The sequence below is a fragment of the Cricetulus griseus genome, chromosome 4 (assembly GCF_003668045.3).
Source record: "Cricetulus griseus strain 17A/GY chromosome 4, alternate assembly CriGri-PICRH-1.0, whole genome shotgun sequence".
Lineage (NCBI taxonomy): Eukaryota > Metazoa > Chordata > Mammalia > Rodentia > Cricetidae > Cricetulus > Cricetulus griseus.
In genome coordinates this window covers 174,466,956-174,486,833 of record NC_048597.1, presented here as the reverse complement: position 1 = coordinate 174,486,833, position 19,878 = coordinate 174,466,956, and the positions used below count along the sequence as shown (strand labels likewise).

Here is a 19,878-nt window from a genome sequence, read left to right as displayed (position 1 = left end):
TAGTTTGCCTCCTTCAGCTTCTTGCTTCCTTGTTAGATGGCCAGCCCTGGGCACTGTCCTATAAGAATGCCTATGAGGAGGTTTCTCTCACTGAGGTCTGCTATAATAAAGGTAACTTAGATGTGGGTCAGGGAGAGCCAGCACAAACTTGACTACAGGTGGAATCAACTCTGCCAAGTGCTATGTTTGAATAGGAAGGCGTCTAAGGTAGAAACATTTAAGCTGAGCAAAATCCTCCTCTTTTTCTCTTAAAATTCTCACACTATGGTTTTTATTTGCTTTTTCTTTTATTTTGAACTTTTGCTATAATTAGGTTATTTCTCCCTTCCCTTTCCTCCCCCCAAACTCTCCTCCATATCCTTCCTTACTTTTTTTCAAATTCATGTCCTCTTTTTGCATTAATAATTGTTACATACATGTATGTATATGCCTACCATACATATATTTTCATAAATTTATGCTGTGGTTTTAAATGTTTCTGTAACAATAATGAAATGAAACATCTTTTCACATATCAATCTGGCATTGAGAATATGCTTTTTAATGGCATGGCAATTCCAGTCTCATTCATTTCTTTATTGGGCAGTCTGCCTTCTATTTTACTGAGTTGAACAGATGCTACACATGATCTTAGCCAAAAGGCCGATACCATAAACTTCTCGTATAACCTAGATTGGTCCTGGGTTGAATGTATGTATTAAAGTATCTTTTACCTTTATTACCTTGCATTTTTATCTTTGTTAACAGTCTTAGGATGATTAAAAGTTCATTAATTTCATGTATTTCAACTCCTAATGGTTTTTTTTTTTTTTTTTGGTTGGGTCTATTTATATACTGCTCTAAAACAATCTTTTTTGGGGGTGGGCTTCTAGACAGGGTTTCTCTGTGGCTTTGGAGGCTGTCCTGGAACTAGCTCTTGTAGACCAGGCTGGTCTTGAACTCACAGAGATCCGCCTGCCTCTGCCTACTGATTGCTGGGATTAAAGTGCCACCAATGCCCGGCCTAAAACAATCTTAAAAGGGTTAAGAGCATTTAATGATCTTCCAGAGGACCTGAGTTTGGGTCCCAGAACCCACATGGTGGCTCACAACCATCTGTAACTCCAGGTCCAGGGGCTCAAATGCCCTTTTCTGGCAACCAGGGGCGTGGGACATGTACATGGTATATGTAGGTAAAACACACAGTAACATATAATAAAAATAAATACATCTTCACAATCAAGATGATGAATATAATCTATATTAACTTATGAATTTTGTTATTGTTTTGAGATAGTGTCTCTTTGAGTAATCCAGGCTGGCCTTGAATTAGATCTTTCTGCTTCAGCCATCTTTGTACTGGGATCATTAGGTAATATTACTTTGCCTGATTTCTGACATCTTTTCAATATTGAATATTTGGATCTATGGAAAAAGTGTAATCCTATTTATTAGGTCTTTAAATTTTAGGGAAGTTATAATAATTTTCTGAGTGGGAGGCTTATTGATAAATTTATTTCAATTTTTATTTAAAAATGTTTATTTTTAAAATTATGTGTATGTATGTGTGGTGGTTTAAATGTAATTGGCTCCCATAATTTCATAGTGAGTGGCATTATTAGGAGGTGTGACTTCATTGGAGTGGGTATGGCCTTGTTAGAGGAAGTGTGACACTGTGGGGGCAGGCTTTGATGTTTCCTACACTCAGGGTACCACACAGTGTCTCGGTTGATTTCCTGTTGCTTGTGCCTGCAAAATGTAGGACTCTACTCCGGCATTGCATATGTCTGTTTGCCTCCATGCTCCCTGCTATGTGATAATGGACCAAACCTCTGAAACTGTATGCAAGCCACCTCAATTAAATGTTTTCTGTACAAGAGTTGTTGTGGTCATGGTGTTTCTTCATAGCAATGAAAACCCCAAGACAGTATGCATCTGTGTGTGGGTATGCGAATGTGAGTGTAGTGTCCAAGCAGGCCTGAGACATCAGGTCCCCAGGAGCTAGTGCTATAATGTGGGTTCTGGGAATCAAACTCAGGACCTCTGTTAGAACAGTAACTGTTCTTGACTGACAAACCACCTCTCCGGTCCCTATTTGTTAATTGTTTTATGTGTTTGTTGTTAGAGACAGGGTCTTTCTATGTAGCAATGGCTGTCCTGGCTCACAGAAAAGTCACAGAAACTCAACTGCCTCTACCTCCAATTATTGAAATTAAAAGCGAGTACCACCACTCTTGGAATTTTTGTTACTGTTGCTGTACTTGTTTTGAAAATGTAGTTACGATGGCATATTTTTTGCTTTGTTTTGTTGAGAGAAGGGCTTGCTATATAAGCCAACCTGATCTCAAACTCTTAATTCTCTGACTCTTACCCTTCTGAATGCTAGGATTTGGGAATGTCTATATCTTTGTGTCATTACTGTTATCAGAAGGAATGCTTTCAGTATTTTACCATTAACTGTGATAATTTTGTAGATTTGGGGGAGATACTTGTAACCATATAAACAAATTGTCTTGTATTCTTGTTTTGATAAGTGAATAGGTATTCAATTCTTATTAAGTTTTTGTGTGTATCTATTAAATGAGAATACCCTACTCCTCATTTTATTTTATGTATCTTATGCAGCCTTGGCTGGTTCCATACTATATAGCCACAGATGACAAGCATGGCTCAAGTGTGTTCTCTGGCTCTCTTCTGCTCTCTCCCTTTCTCTTTCCTTGAGGTAAGTATTATCACTGTTAACCCAGGTTGGTCATGAACTCTTAGGCTCAAACAATACTACTTCAGGCTCCCAAATTTTGGAACCACAGATATGCATGAGTCTCTTCTAAATTAAAATTATTGGTTTTCAAATATTAAACAAGTAATGCAGATCAATTTAGTATTTCTATAACAAATCCTGTTTAGCTATATTGTAGCTATTGAAGGGTGCTCAGCCTGAAATACCTGATTAACATATTCATGTGTAATAGGGAAGGACTTACTAGTAATAACAAAAAGGCATAGCTATTAGGAAATTACTGGGGATATTAGGAACTTTGTACCTGGGAGTAGGGACAAAGGGCAAAGTTTATTTTAAATATTTATTTTTTTGAGGCAAAGCCTCTTGTAGAGTAAGCTGGTCACAAACTTACTGTGTGGCCCAGGCTGTCTTTGAAGTCCTGATTCTCTTGCCTCACCTTCCAAGTGCTAGGATTTTAGCTTTGGGCCACCACACCTGGATATTTATTTATTTGCATACATGTTCTGGCTAAATAGCTCGAACCAGTCTAGAACTCACTATGTAGCTCAGGCTGGACATGAATGCTTGGAAATCTGTTGCATGATAAACGACCCAGAGACTGATATTGGGGTTCAAGCTTCAAGCTGAAGATCAGAAAAGCAAAGCAGCTGGCTACTAGCTCTTATACTACCTCAGACTGAAGGTGGATCCTGGCTCCACCAAACCTTACACTGCTGCCTCTCATCAGTGTGGCTGGAGAATCTTTAGACTTCAGTGTTTTCCTATCCTCAATGTGACTGGAGAATGAATGCCTGATACTGACTACTGAAGACCCTGCTCCTATTTTTTATACCCCTCTAGTGCTGGGATTAAAGGTGTGCGATCCCAGGTGCTGAGATCATCTTTTGTGTGAATTGTTCCCCTTTAGAACTGGATCAATCTTGTGTAGATCTGGATGGCCTTGGACTCACAGAGATCCATTTACCTCTTAATCCTGAGTCCTAGGATTAAAAGTCTGTACCACTGCCTCCTAGCTTCTGGCTGCTGGGATTAAAGGTGTGTATCACCACTGACTGATCTCTATAGCTTGAGGCTGACTTCGATTTCTGAATCCTCAGGCAAACTTTAGTAAATCATAAATAATTTATCACCATAGAAATCCTCCTGCCTCAGCCCCCTCAAAGTGTTGGGAACATGTCTTTGTATTGAACTGTTAATGGAAAGGTTAGTGAGTGTGTTCCAAGTTCTGGGATTACAGACAGGCCCTCACTATCACGGCCAGCTCCAAACACAGGACCCCAAAAGGCAAAGGCCTTGAGGGTCAGGAAGGCCAGCTGAAGCCCTGTCAGTCAGTCCATCCTTCCAGGAATGGCAAAACTGCATCAGTCTGGCAGAGGGTGGTGGTTGTGAAGACTCAACAAAACAGGCTGCCTTATTTTTAAAAGCAGGAGTCAACTGGGCTCACAGAAGCTCTGGACATTGGAAACAAATTAAAGGAGAAGGGTAAGGACACTTTCCTGACTTTCAATTTGGAAGCTGAATGAATACTGGATGACAGTGAGACTCTTGGGAAAAGAGCAAGACTGGTGATCATGGTTCTCCTTAACAGGATGGATGTGAGATGATGAGAGATTTGGACTAGATGCTAGGTAGCTAGGAACCGTCATAAATCAACCTCTTTTGAATTAATTAATTAATTAATTTTAATATAGGGTCTTACTTGTAGTCCTAGCTGGCCTGGAACATACTTCCTATGTAGACCAGGCTGGTCTCAATCTCACAAGTGATCTGCCTACTTCTGCCTGGAATGTTGGGATTAAAGGTCTGCACCACCCCACTCCGTTTCTCAATAATAATAAATAAGTAAATAAATAAATAATTTCTTTTGGGATAGTATTTCATGTAGCCCAGGCTTGCTTGGAATTGGAACCCCTGATCTTTTACCTTCCAACTACTGGAATTTCAGTCATGTAACACCACACCCAGTTTTATTCAGTGTTGGAGATCAAACACTTGGTTTCTTGTATATTAGGTAGTTAGGCAAGCAATCTACAAATGGAGCCAATCCCTAGGCCTGCCTGGATTAGGATTTGGTGATGAAATCTAACCTGCAGATATTTGAAAATCATTATGTTATATAGACCAAAAGTCAGAGTTGAATAATAGCTCTGGGTGGTTGAATAAAGATCATGGACTGAGTCCTAGATTCTCCACTATTTAAAGCTTAAGCCAAAATTGGACATAGTAGTACATGCCTTTAGTTCCTCGGAGAGGCAGAGGCAGAGGCAGGTGGCTCTCTGGGAGTTTAAGGCCAGTTTGCTGTTTATAGCAAATTCCATGGCTACACAGTGAGACCCAGAGAGAAAGAGGGTGGAAGGGGGTGGGAGAGAGGAGAGAGGAGAAAGAGAGGAGAGGAGGGAGAGGAAGAGAGAGAGGCAGAGAGACAGAGGGAGAGACAGAGAGACACAGAGAGTCAGAGACAGAGAAACTGCCCAAGGAAGGGGACAGGAATGGAACGTCAGGACAGGACAGGACAGGACAGGACAGTGATATGGAGGAAAGTTCAGGAAGAATATGTTTCAAGAGAAAGCAAGCACATCAACTGGTAGCAGTTCCCTCTAGCCGATTAAGATAAGACCTAAGAGCTGAGAGTATGCTTTGCAAAGGTATAGATGAACAGTAATCTTGATAAGTGATCAAGAAGACAGCAGTGTAGCTGTATCAGGGAAGGTTAACAGGTCAGTGCCACTGAGGAAGTGGGAACAAATACTGTAGAAAAATGAAGTCATGTTTGCGAATTTATTCAGTGAAGAAAGCAGAGAAATACAGTAGCTACTGAGGAAATTTTGGATCTAAAGGAAGTTTAAATTTAAGTAAGAAGGAATTTGATAAGTTTATATGCTGATAAGAATGACTCAGTGGAGGAGGGGATAGTCAACTATAAAGACACTGAAGTAAAAACCTTAGGAATGGGAGTGAAAATAATCTAGGGCACTGGTCAGGACCTGGCCTTCTTGACTTCTGAGACACTTCAGAGTAACATAATGTTAAGAGAATTTTGATAGTGAAAAGTTGATCAGTATAAAAGGCTGGGGTTTTGCAAGATGTAGAGGAGTCGTTTAGTAGAGAGGAGTAGGCATGAAATAATCTTTCTTCAAGTCTAAATATCAATGTAGTTGTAGGAAACCCTTTTGGAGTTAAGCACATCTTCCCCTAAACCATTTTTCTCTATTAGTAAGCCTTTTGATCCTAATGCTATTCATCACCATTAATAATTATATCTTTATTAGTTTATATATCACAGGATAGTGATCTTGATTTCTGAACTCACAAGGCGAGGTGACGAATGGACGTCAGCAGAATTGTCTTTGGCCATCCCTGTTAAATGCTGTCTGAGCGAGTCCCTTTTCTCCTCTGAGCTTTTATTTCGGAAAAGATACCATGGGAATGATAATGATTTCTTTGACGATCTCACTGTTTCATCATAAGCATCTGCGTCAATAAAAACAGAAGCATCAAAACTGGCTAATTGTGGCTCACATGCAGTCGTGTACGGTGCAGGTGCGGAATGCGTCTAGCGGATGGGGTCGTTGCGGCTTCTGTCAACAGGGGCTCAAGCTTGGTCAGCCGAATAGCAGAAGGGCGAAGCTCAGGCCAACACCCCCAGCTGCGGCCTCTTTTCCGGACGCTCCTGGCCTGGCCGGTGTGGGGGCGGGGAGGCCGAGGTAGTAGTAACTGTCAAACCTCCCGCTTGGCGCCATTATTTAAATAGTACGTGCTGGTCTAGCATCTGTGCGTGCCCGGGGCGGGGCGGCGAGCTCCGGGAGCGGGGCGGCGGCCAGGGGCGGGGCGCGAGGGCTGAGGGGCGGGGTGGGGGCGGAGCCAAGTCAGCTAGAGGGGAGGGTTCAGAGCGGCCCCCGGCGAGCTTCACTGCGCTTGCGCTGACAGACGCAAGATGGCGGACAGTGCGGAACTAAAGGTAAAGCGCAGCTCGAATTCACTTCTAATATTCGGCCGTGGAGACGGCGCCGCTGGTGCCGGGGGGGATGGGTCGGACCCTGGGGGGGCCGCTCGGGCCGGGCTCCACCCGGGTCTGGAGTTGTAGGCGGGAGAGGCGCTCCGGGCCTCAGTGGAGGGGGCCTGGCTGCGGCGGGCCGTGGGCCCCGGGAGCCTCGGGGGCGCTGACGGGTCGTCCCCGGCGTGTTATTGTTGTGGGCGCCTCTGGCGGGGGTGGCGGGGCGAAGAGAGAGTGAGTCGGGACGTGGCGGTAGTGGCGGTCCCCGGGGCCCGGGTGCCTCACCTTGCAGCCCGCCTCCCCGCCCCCCCTACGGGCAGCCGGGGGCTGGGGGGGTAGGGTGCGCTTGGAAGGGGGGGATTGGGAAAACTGCCCCGCCGCCGCTTCCTCTTCCTCTTTCGCGGTCCCGGGCTCCTGTCAGGCGCTGTGCTCGGACCCCCGGGAACTTGGCTCCGGCCGCCCCGCCCCTCCGCGGCGCCCAGGCGCCCCCGCCCCGCTCGCCGCCGCTGCCCGCCTGTCAGTGGGTGCCGGGCCAGTGGGAAAGCGCAATCCTGGGGCGATCGGCGGGGGACACGGGGGAGAAGCTCTTGGAAAGTTTAGCGAGCCCGGAGCCGGCGTTGGGGGTTCGGTTAAAGGGTTGCAGGGGGAGTCTGCCGGGGCGGGACGTTACTGTTTCTCTCTTGGTTCCGGGCCACCGGGGTGGGTGGGGGAGTAACCCCCTGGAAGAGTGTGCATTTGGGAGCGGTGGTGGGGATGCAGCCACCTCTCTACTCTCTTGCTGTCGCTGGTGTGGTGGGTGAGAGCAGTCTTGGGGGTCTCTGCATACACCATGATGGCGATGCTATAGCTGATGGAGGTGAATGGTTTGTGTTTATATCCCCCCGTTGCCTTTTGTTTGTTGGGGACATCTTGCTGGCCATGTTGATTTAAACGAAATTCTCCTCCCACCCCCCATCCTACTCCAACCTCCAATAAATAGAATGTTCCATCGTTCCTCTCAACTGTACCAATTACTCATGCCTCGCGAAATTAGATGAAAGGGTGCCCCCTTTCCCCCGCTTTTTCTCCCACCCTAATCTTTACCTGATGATGGTTTCTTTACCGAAGCAGATATACCACTACACAAACAGTTGGGGGAGGGCTGGTGGAACCCTTATGATTGGATTGTGACAAATGGGGCTTCGCTTGAATAATTTTGGTTTAGTAGCAGGCAGTTCTTAACTAACACATATTATTTTGAGGCTCTGAACACGGTATTCCCTTTTCTGGCTTCCTGTGTGCGAACCAAACAGCTGGTTATAGCCCAACAGAGAACTAACATCTCTGTCAGAGTGGAGATTGGGCTATGCAATTGTAAATCTTAAGGGGGATTTAGAAATTCTTTTTGTAATCAATCATTTTTTTTTCCATTATGATGAAATAACTTCTAGAATAAGCAGACCACTACATTTGTTTCTGGGCACTTTTGTGTGTGGAAAAACCTCACTGGAAGATCCTTTTTCACTAGTAACTTTGTAGTGTTAACATTCCAAGATTTTTGTATTAAGATCTTTGTACAAGATTTGGATATTTGTTCTTTTAAGTTTACTTCTAATTATTAACTTTTTAAAAACAGAATGGGTTGAATGGAGAGTTCCTTTTGTTTGTTTGTTTTAAAGACAGGTTTACTGTGCAGCTCAGGTTGGCCTGGGACTCACGGTGTAGACCACGCTAGTTTTGAACTAGTAGAGATCCTCCAGCCTCTACTTCTCTAGTGCTGGGATTAAAGGCATCCACCACTATGCCCTACTTGGAAAATTTCATTTATCCCAATTTCATACTATTGACTGAGAAAGCCTCAGAAATTTGAAATTTTTTGGAGATACTCAACTTGCAATTAAAAACAAGCTGAGTGATGGTGGCATGTGCTTTTACTCCCAGCACTGGGGAGGCAGAGGCTGGAGGATCTCTGAGTTTGAGGCCAGCCTAGTCTACAAAGTCCACTTTTATGTTTCCATTGGTGTGTCATTGTGCCTGAGACTTCGAGGAACTGTGATAGATTTCTTAGCTGGCTCTATTAAAACTTTTAGTAATGCTTCATTGTGGTTAGGATTACTATTCTTTTTGGGGGAGTAAGAGAGGTGATAACAGGAATGCCTGCCATAGTTACTTAAGCATGCATACAGGCCTGGCAGTGGTGGTGCACACCTTTAACCTTAGAACTGGGGAGGCAGAGGCAGGCAGGTCTTTGAGTTCAAGGCCAGCCTGGTCTACAGAGTTCCAGGACAGGCTCCAAAGCTACAGAGGAACCCTGTCTTGAAAAATCAAAAAAGAATGCTTATAAATTTTTTGTGCAGTGAATTTAGGAAGACATTCCTTTATTCCTTTTAGAAATATTTTTTTCAGGGTGTGTGTGTGTGTGTGTGTGTGTGTGTGTGTGTGTGAGAGAGAGAGAGAGCGAGAGAGAGAGAGAGAGAGAGAGAGAGAGAGAGAGATTGATTTTTGGAGGTGAATATCGTATATTCTATAAAATAGGGAAAATCCTAGATTATTAAAAAACTTGTAAATGGAGATACCTAACTCTAATGGGAGCCACTGAGCAAATACTGATCCCCCCTCCTCTTGTCCCAATTCACAGCCCACATTTGACTATGCTGTGGATTATAACTACTTTCCTAATGGCCCTTTTAGTGAATCCTTTTCAATCTATAGTGAATCTGCAAAGATCAGATGGGAAAAGCAGATCTGTATTCCCTGTAGGGATAGTGCAAGCTTGGAGATATTGCCAGTGTAAACTAGATTGTGAGTCACACATATCAAAATGAGTTCTCTGTGCACTTTTACTTATGAAAAGTTTAATTTTTCATTAGGGGAATACCCACAAGTGACATCTGTGAGGCTATGAAGGTGAGACTATGAAGGTGAAGGCACTTCAAGTAGGCAGACCAAGTGATCTTGGTAGTGATAACCTGACAGTTTCTTTGTAGCTCCTCTGATTTGATTTTTTTTTTTTTTTTTTTAACACAGTCTCTGTAGCTGTGGCTAGGCTGAAAACTTGTTTTGTAGACCAGGCTGACCTCCAACTAACAGAGATGGAACTGCCTCTGGATTGTTGAGATTAAAGGTGTGTCACCATGCCTAGCTGTAGATCCTTTAAAAATATTATTTTAGACCTGGGCAGTAGTGATATATACCTTTAATCCCAGCACTTGTGAGGTAGAAGCAGGCTGATCTCTGCTTTTGAGGCCAGTCTGGTCTACAGAGCAAGTTCAGGATAGCTATGGCTACACAGAGAAACCCTGTCTCAAACAAAACAAAACAAAAACAATTTTTAGAAGGCTCCCATGCCTTTAATCTTAGTACTTATGTTAAGATAGGAGGAATGTGAGTTCTAGGCCAGCCTGAGCTATATATTAAGACTATTTAGAAAATAAATCAGATTGGAACAAAAGAAAAAACAAAACAAAAAACCTCACAACAACAAAACACTCTAAGCCAGTGGTTCTCAACTTTCTTAATGCTTAAATACAGTATCTCATATTGTAGTGACTCCAACCATAAAATTATTTCTTTGCTACTTCATAAGTGTAATTTGCTACTGTTATGAATTGTAATCCAAATATCTCATATGCACAATATCTGATATTCAACCCCTGTTAAAGGGTCATTTGACCCCCAAAGGCATCTCGACCCACAGGTTGAGAACTGCTGCCCTAAACCAATTAAAAACAAACAATAACAAACAAAAATAATTTTCTTTTGCAGACAGGGACTCACTTTGTAGTTCCTGATGGTCTGGTGTTGACAACCCTGCCTCAGTTTCCAGAATACTGGGATCTCAGCATGAGCCACCACACTCACCTTCTAAAGCCATTATTTTCTCTTAACAAATGATTTTTGTATTAAAACTCAATGTAAGTTGTGTCGCTATTGTAACTCACAGGCGAAACAGTAGGAGGGAAGGACTCATTGCTTTCAAGGAGTAAATAATGGAATCCAATGAGAAGGGAAGCCATACTTTTATAAGTATCTGCTGTGTAAGCATATCAGTAAATTTTGTTGTCATATCTGTCTCTTTATTTTCAACAAATAACCACTTAGTTTTGATCTCTGTGGTGTAATTTGTCTGCTTTTATTTCACATGGAAGCAAGTAAATTTGACATTTTATTCATGGATCTGATTTTAATCTCTCTGACTTGCTTTTGTGAAGTGCTGCATTTAGATGGCTTTTGTTTTATGTTGCTTCTTGGGAACAGTATTTTAAAACAATTTGAAAAACACTTTGGTTTTTAAGTATTTCATGTAATTGTTTTTGAAATATTACCGCCTTTTCCTTGGTGGTTTTCTCAGGGTGACTGCATTGTCTTTCTCTTCAATGAGTGTCTTGTAATCCCCCTTTGATTGCAGTAGTTCTTAGTAGTGAGTCCATAGCTGATTAACCTTGGGTCTCTCCTGGTGAACTCCATCAGCATGCTGCTCCAGGGTTCATGCTGAGGCTTTTGATTTCAATGTAATTTGTATCCTTTCATGCTGGTAACTAGGGGTAAGAAAATAAAGTGGTTTGTGGTTGTAGTAGGATCTAGGAGGAAGTATCTGTCTCAGAAAATAGGATTTTATAGGATGTAGCCTAGTAAAAACTAAACAGGAACTTGGTTCGTTACTTCACAGAATTGATGGTATTGTTTTATTAAGTGTTCAGCTCTGTTACTAAGGATTTGATTTTTATCTTTTTTGAGATAGTAGTTTCATGTAGCCCCAGCTGGCCTTAAACTGTGTAGCTAAAAATGACCATGAACTCCTGATGTTGCTTCTATCTTCCAAATGTTGAGATGACAGGCATAAGCCACTACGATCAATATGGTGAATGTTTATATCTTAGTTGTGTAGTTCTATTCAGTTTATACTGCATCACATTATTATTGTTTTTTTTTAGATTTTATTTATTATGTATACAACATTCTGTTTCCATATATATCTGCACACCAGAAGAGGGCACCAGATCTCATTGTAGATGGTTGTGAGCCATCATGTGGTTGCTGGGAATTGAACTCAGGTCTTCTGGAAGAGCAGTGTGTGCTCTTAACCTCTGAGCCATCTCTCCAGCCCCCTGCATCACATTATAACCTTTACAATAGTTCTTTGAAATAGGAGAGGATTATAAGAGGTAAGAAAAGACAAATTTTACCAACAATAGTGACAAGAACTTGCATCTGAGTCTTTGGTTTCAAAGCTTTTCTCTGTAGGCCTCTCTAAAGATGCCAGGGCAGTCCTAGAGGTGTTTAGGTATCTAGCTCACAAAGAGTTTTAATGTTGCTAACATGTTTCTTTTTGTTTAATGCGAGAGTATTTTTGAGGTACACTATGTTTTTTTGTGTAAGCTGCCTTTTTTAAAAGACAAGATTTCACTATATAGCCCTGGGTGGTCTGTAACTCACTATGTAGACAAGGCTGTCCTTGAACTTATAAAAAGCTGCCTTTGCCTTCAGAGTGCTGGGATTAAAGGTGAGTGCCACCACTAGTGGTTTGCAGATCTCCCTTACAAAATCTTTGGAGTTTGTTAGTTGGAGTCATACAAATTAATTTTCTTTTTTAATTTTGAGGTTTTATTTTTATTTTATGCCTTTGAATGTTTGCCTAATGAGTGTTTGCCTAAACGTATGTCTATGCACAATGTTCATGCAGTATCCACAGAGACCAGAAGAGGGCATGGGATCCCCTGGATTTGGAGTTAGCAGATAGTTGTGAGCCATTGCTTTGTGGGTGCTGGGGATAGAATCCTGGCAAGAATCAGGAAGAGCAGCCTGTGCTCGTAACTGCTGAGTTGTCTCTCCAAGCCCCCACTTTTTGTTGTTGTTGATGTTTTATTTTTGTTTTTTGAGACAGAATCTCACTGTGTAACCAAGACTGACTAACCGATTTTTGCAATTACTGTTTTGCTGAGGAAACTTGAATAATATACTAAAAGACAGAAAAATGGCACTTAATTGCAGCTCTCAGAAATACTATGGCTAACATCTGGGCATCTATCCTTTTAGGCCTTCTGTGACTGATTGTAGGTGTATCTATATTATCACAAAAAGGAATTACAATATAACAAAATTGTTATTATTTATTTTGTTGAGAACAGGGTCTTCCTGTTATTTACATCTGGCTGTCCTGAAGCTTGTTATGTAGAACAGGCCTTGAACTTCCAGAGATCCACCTGCCTTTGCCTCCCCATTGCTAGGATTAAAGTTGTAGTGCGCGCGCGCACACACACACACACACACACACACAGAGAGAGAGAGAGAGAGAGAGAGAGAGAGAGAGAGAGAGAGAGAGAGAGAGCCCAGGTTGAGTTCAGATTCCCTGTGTAGTGTAGGATGAGCTTGAATGCCTGATCCTTCTCTCCACCTTCCTATTGTTGGAGTTATAGGTATGCCTGCTGTATGTTGTGCTGGGAATTGAACCCAAGCATCGTGAATGTTAGTCAAGCAGTTTATCACCTGAACTACATCCACAGCTGGTATTTTGATTTGTAATCTGTTATTTTTGTGACAAGTCTTTCAAGTTTGTAGCTATGAATCTAGGTTACTTGGTATTTTTTATAGTAACTCAGCATTATACAGTTGGCTTTTTGGTTGGGCAGGGGGCTGGGATTGAGCCCTTGACAGATAGCCTTGTGTAAAACCTTGCAAATGTTAATTTTAACACCACAGAATTTCAAGCTGTAGAGAGCTGTATACATGCTTTTCTAATGCAGGTGTCCCAAGTGAAGAGCATTAGCAACTCTTTAGTTTGTTTCTTGTTTTACCTTCATTGTTCTTATGTCTTTAATGTGTCGGATAAGATTACTAAGGGATGACAGAGAGAGTTTACAAAATGTAAGCAAACAGTGCATCTGAATCAGAACATTTGATAAAGAATGAACTTGATGTAGCATATTTAATTGACTTCAAGTACATTTGATTTTTGGAAATTATATTAAAGTAATCAAATATTGTGAGTTTTGTGTATTAGGTGCTTGTCAGTTTTAAATGGCATGTTGAAACTCTATCGAACATTAATGTAGAAAAAGGGGAACTGAGAACAACTTCCCATTTTTTAATGTGAAATCAGTGTTGCCATGGTTTTAAATTGGTAGGTAATGCTGTTTGGAGGAGCTGGTTATGGAAAGGTTACATAGGCTGTGGAAATATTTTTCTATTTTAGGAAGAAACCTTTTTGAGTTATGGTAATTAATAAGTGTTCGTGTAAGTTATGAATGCTTTTTTCTTTTTTGAGACTGGTTAGTCCAGGCTAGTCTCAAACTCAGGATTCTCTTTACTCACTTCCGAATGCTGTGGCTACAGGTGTGTGTTACCACCCCTGGCGAGAACACTGCAGGGTCTGAACAGTCTCGAGCCAGGGAATGAACACGTGATGAAGTTAATCTGTGGAATGAATTGTGTTCTAAATTTCTTGGCATTTGCTCTTCATTAGCGTTCTTTATGAGTAGTCGACAGAAGTTTTGAAGTACTTAGTTGTTTTGTCCTATAAGTGTGAGTGATCTGGGTTTTATTTATGCTTTGACTTTAGATGATTAGGTAGTAACTCACAGAAGACCCCTGGGGTAGGCAGAGGCAGAATGCTGGCTCCCATGTAGTGTCCCTGCTTACTATAAGGGCAACCACCACAATGCCTGGTGAGGCCAGCTTGAGACTTTATCAGGTTACAGCTCCCTCCAGTGCACAACGCTAGCTAGCATAGTTGCCCTGTGCTTTCCTAATCCTGCCTCTGCTTACCCTCCTGTGTGAAGTGCTTCTGAGTCCTCCACTTTTGGCTTCAGTGTCTCATGTGAAAAGGCAGTCACCCAGAGCCTTTCCATCAGACTTTTATGAGGAAAAACCATCTTTTCCCCCCATTTTTTTTTTCTCAGATCAAGCAAATAAAACAAGTGTAAGCCTTTTGAACACGAACCAGTTCCAGATACTGACAATGCTGGTGCAGATGCGCCTATATTTGAAAATTTAACTTCCTTACCTTTCCTGCTGTTCTAGCTTTCAGTTTCTCTTTTTGGTTGCCATGTTAATTTCACACAAATAGTTCTTTCACCCTGTGGTTCCTGTCTATAAAAACTTTAAGTGGAGCTGGGTGTGGTGTTGGATGCCATTAATCCCAGCACTTGGGAGACAGAGGCAAGTGGGTCTCTGAGTTCCAGACCAGCCTGGTCTATATAATGAGTTCGAGGATAATCAGGGCTATGTAGAGAGACCCTGTCTCATCCCCTCACCTCCCACCCCCCAAAAATCCAAAAAGCAGTGAACAAAACAAAAAACCTTCAGCGGCTTCACATACATCATTCTTAGGTCTCTGGATGGATACACAGGGCTCTCTCCAGTTTGACTTCAGTCCACTTTATGTGTGTTGTGCTTCCTCAGCCACAGCAGAAGTCCATAACTGAATAGCAGAGTTGTTCATTTGCTCATGTTCTGTCACTGTCTGGTAGATGCTTACTATTTTTCAGCTTAACAAATTATGTTACTATTTGTTCTTGTCAGGAACCAGGCTGATGCTTATTTCTGCTATGGCAGTCTAAATTGGAAGTGTTTCTAGATAGTTCCATGCTGTTTCTTAGATTGACTGGAATAGTGTTAAGCCTGTGATAATTTTTTTGAGATTTATTTATGTGTATGAAAGTTTTGCCTGCATGCATGTATATACACCATGTGTGCATCTGTTGGATACCATGGAACTGGGATGTAGGTGGCTGTGAAGTGCTGTGTAGGTGCTGGGAATCGAACCCAGATCCTCTGCAAGAGCAACAAGTGCTCTTATGAACCATCCTCTCCAGCCCCCAGGATAGTTTATAAAGGACTCTTTCTGAGATGAGCTTACACTAAGTAGCCCAGGCTGGCCTATAATCTACTGCCTGGGACTCCTTGAGTTCTGGGATTATTAGTGTAACACTCCTAGTTGTGTTTATTCATGTTTAGATAAGTAGAGGAAGTGTTAATGGAATCATATTCAATTTAGTACTATATAGATCACACATTTAAAGAATTAAATTTTTTTTTGTGTGTGTATTCTCCAAGTTGTACTATTATTAGTGTAGTCAGTTGTAGGATTTCTCTCACCCTAGAAAGAAACTGCATCTTTCAGTTGTCATAACCATCTCTCCGTATTACTTTGGCCCCAGGTACAAACTACTGCTGATCTATATTTGTCTGTAGGTATACCTGTTTTGATATTTCATATGAATGCTGGTATGTGATTTGTGGCCATTTATGCCTGGCTTCTATTCAGTTTTTTCTATTTGCATTAAGTATGTATCTGGATATTTGTAATTTATTGTATATGTATTTATATAGATTAGAATAAAACTCAACTCGTAGAAGGACTTCATATTTATAAAATGTACATAATAAGATATAATTTACTTTCTTTTAAAAAATATTTATTTTTATTTTATGTGCATTGGTGTTTTGCCTGAATGTCTATGTGAGGGTGTCAGATCTTAAGAGTTACAGACAGGTGTGAGCTGCCATCTGGGTGTTGGGAATTGAACCCTGGTCCTCTGGAAGAGTAGACTGAGCCATTTCTCCAGCCCCTTACTTACTCCCCCCTCCTCCAGACAAAGGTTTCTCTGTGTAGTTTTGGAGTCTGTTCTGGAACTCACTCTGTAGACCATACTGGCCTTGAACTCACAGAGATCCATCTGTCTCTGCTTCCCCAGTGCTGGGATTAAAGGTGTGTGCCATCACTGCCCAGCTTTCCTTCCTTTTTTAAAAAGACAGGGACTCTGTATGTCTTGGAACTCAGATCTGTCGTATCTCTGCCTCTAGAGTGCTGGGCATTCGCCACCACACTCACAATGTACTTTCATAATTCAAAAAAAGTGTGTATGTATGTGTATGTATATTTCTGTGACATGTCAAAATGAGATGTTTTTATTTTTAATGGATAATACTGCAATAAATATAATGTGTTTATAGAAGTTCATCTCCTGATTTCATTGCATGTGTTAGATGCATTTCTGGGGGTATAATGTACCCAGAATTCACAGCCACCTACAACCCAGTTCCATGGTATCCAACAGATACACACATGGTGTATATACATGCATGCAGACAAAACTTTCATACACATAAATAAATCTCAAAAAAATTTGAGGTGGTGCATTGTTTGCCTATCATTTGAGTTACTCATTGGCTTCAGCCTTGACTGCTGCAAAAGGGATGAAAAAAGTTCTTGAGCACGTATTTTGGTTTCTTTTTTTGGGGGGGGAGGGATGCTTCAAGACAGGGCTTCTCTGTGGCTTTGGAGGCTGTTCTGGAACTGGTTCTTGTAGACCAGACTGGTCTCGAACTCACAGAGATCCACCTGCCTCTGCCTCCCGAGTGATGGGATTAAAGGTGTGGGCCACAACCCGGCTGTTTTGGTTTCTTGAGTAAATTTTTTGCTGGCTCATGAACTGATGGTAATCTTGCCTCAGTTTCCCGGTGCTGGGGCTTTAAGGGGGCTGTTTTGATACTTTTGTTATGCTGTTGTTAAAAATAATTTCCTCCTCCCCTCTTCTTCCCCTCCTCCCTCCCTCCCTCCCCTTTTTGGTACTGGGAATCAAATCCAGGGCATTGTGCATGCTTAAGTTCATGATCTACATTGAGCTGTCTCTGTAGATGTACCACTAATCCAGTATTAATGTTGGAGTTGAATTTAAAAATAGTTGTGACAGCCTGGCGTTGGTGGCACATGCCTTTAGTCCCAGCACTAGGGAGGTAGAGGCAGGTGGATCTCTGTGAGTTCAAGGCCAGCTGGTGTACAAAGCTACATAGAGAAACCCTGTCTCGAAAAACCAAAAAAAAAAAAAAAAAAAAAAAGGGATGTGACAAACAAAACAGGTAAGGGTTATTGATTTAAGGAGATTTGGAGTGTGGCCCTTTATGAGGTTCTGGCAGTGCATGGCAAAGCACTTCAGCCTTTGACTTTCTGGATGTGAGTAAGCTTGTTTTTAGTTTCATGGCACAGTGCTTAAAATAAAACTTAACATGCTATCTTGTACTTTATGGCGAATTTAAGTTGTTTTTTTTTTCTAAAAAAATTAAGTCATATGAGTCTATTCTTAAAGATCAATAAGGTTTTAGAGTATGTAGTCCTTCCTTCCTTCCTTCCTTCCTTCCTTCCTTCCTTCCTCCCTTCCTTCCTTCCCTCCCTCCCTCTTCCCCTCCCTCCCTCCCTCCCCCTCTCTCCTCCCTCCCTCCCTCCCCTCCCTCCCTCCCTCCCTCCCTCTCTCCCTCCTTCCTGATAGAGTTTCTTTGTGTAGCTTTAACTGTCCTGGAACTCATTCTGTAGACCAGGCTGACCTCGAATTCATAGAGATCCGCTTGCCTCTGCCTCCCGACTACTGTGATTAAAGGCATGTGCCACTACTGCTTGGCTCCTTTAAATTTCAGAGTGTCTCTCTAAAGGTCATTTATTTTTCCTGTTTTTATTTGTATTATAGTATCTTTTTAGTTGATTTGTAATTGTACATATGTATGAGGCATTTTCTTTTCCAGTATCTTAAAAACCTTGTGCTTGGGGTGGTAACATGCTTTGATCAACTGGATTCAAGGTCAGCCTAGTCTACATATGTAGTGATATCCAGGCCAGCCAGGAATACACCTGCTTCAAAAATTAATTCATAAATAAAATAAAAGTCGTTGTTGTGGATTCTAGGCTCTTGCAAGTTACCCAAGAAAGGGAATGAGGAAGAATGATCAGGCTTCTTAACACTGGACAAAGGACGTGGCATGAGCATCCTGAGGGGAAGTTTACTTTGGCTCCTGGTTTTAGAGCTTTCAGCTCACATTTACCCCTACTGCTGTAGGCCTGTAATGGGGCAGAACATCATGGTGGCAGGAGCTGGTGGGAGAATATCATTTGCTTTCTGGCCACCAGGAAATACAGAGAGGAGGGGACCAGGAACAAGAACTCTTCAAAGGATCTCCCGTGACTGTGACTGACTTTCTCCTTTGGGCCCCTACTTCTAAGATTCCCACTAGTTTCCCAAATGGTGTTGCCTGCTGGGGAGCACACTTCCAAACAAGAGCCCATGAGGGACATGTCATATCCAAACCATAACATGTTACTGGCTTAGAACTTGTTGTAGTGTGTTAGCTAGTATATGAAGTATTTCACATTTTTCCATTCATTTATCTGTTGGAATGTGTGAGGCACTAGACTATGTTTAAGTATCTGTATGATTACTTAAACAAAAAATGTGTGTGTGTTATGATTCTAAATGTAATGCATCAACCATTACCATCTCAAACTCTGTTTCTCAGACTCATGGTGTTTACCTATGTATCTCCAGGTCAAAACCGCTTTTCCAGTATAGTTGGGCATTGCTTGGTGTGCTGACAATTATCACATCAATGATGAATAAAGCTATTGTGACTTAGTATAGTCAATACTGTGATGTGAGTGAGTTATGCTAGTGGTGTGTTCCCCATCACCAGACTCTTGGGATTGAAAAAACTAAATGCTTTAAAAAAAACAACAAAACAAATGTGGCTTGGAAGTAGAGTACTTACACACACACACACATACACACACACACACACACACACACAGGAATGGCAGGAGGACTGGCTACATTTAGTGCCCTTGATGAAGCAATAAAACTTAGTGATTTGTCATCTATTCTGCCTTTGCTTAACTCCTAGAGCATGCTGTTTGAAGTGCTTTTACTGATAGCAGGTCTGATGGTTAGCTTAGGAAAGAACCTGTGCAGTTGTTGAGTACAAATAAAACTAGCAGCCTTTCTAAGTGGAATGCTATTTTTACTTGAAGTAATTGCTTGGCAAAGTATGGTTATATAGAATGGATATTTGGCATACATTTTCTTGAAAATAAAGTGAGCCTGTCACTACAAGGAAAACAACTGACAGTATTCATTGCTAATGATAAAATTTAAGCTCTCAAGGGGAAATTGAATTTTGGAAAACTGCTGCATTTGCCACTATGAGTTTGACAGATTCTGCACTCAACTCCTTTTGATGTGGTTGGTGTGATATAAGTAAGTGTGTTATGTTGAAGACAGTAGTGAGCTGCATCAGTGCCTGAAAAAGTGTGGAACTTGGTGAACGCTCATATGTTTTAACACCAGATTTTAGGCTGGTCTTGGACTGTGGATGTAGCTCAGCATGGCCTTGAGCTCCTGACCCTCCTGCCTCAAGTGCT

At 41.9% G+C, this 19,878-nt stretch overlaps 1 protein-coding gene and 1 long non-coding RNA gene across 5 annotated transcripts in view; one reads left to right on the top strand and one right to left on the bottom strand.

Moving 5' to 3' along the window:
- Positions 1 to 6,514, bottom strand: part of LOC107978037 — a 40,206-nt gene extending 33,692 nt beyond the window's left edge. The window contains exon 1 of one of the 2 annotated variants that reach the window (XR_004769628.1): positions 6,033 to 6,514. This is a non-coding gene — a long non-coding RNA (uncharacterized LOC107978037). The remainder of the gene's footprint in view (positions 1 to 6,032) is intronic. The other variant, XR_003485171.2, reaches the window with a different exon arrangement.
- Positions 6,515 to 6,598: 84 nt separating this feature from the next.
- The window catches only part of Pias1 (protein inhibitor of activated STAT 1), a 116,774-nt gene continuing 103,494 nt past the window's right edge, over positions 6,599 to 19,878 (top strand). For all 3 annotated transcript variants that reach the window (XM_027414797.2, XM_027414798.2, XM_027414799.2), the window contains exon 1: positions 6,599 to 6,680. In XM_027414797.2, coding sequence (XP_027270598.1) covers positions 6,657 to 6,680 — 24 coding nt within the window. In that variant the 5' untranslated portion in view covers positions 6,599 to 6,656. The remainder of the gene's footprint in view (positions 6,681 to 19,878) is intronic.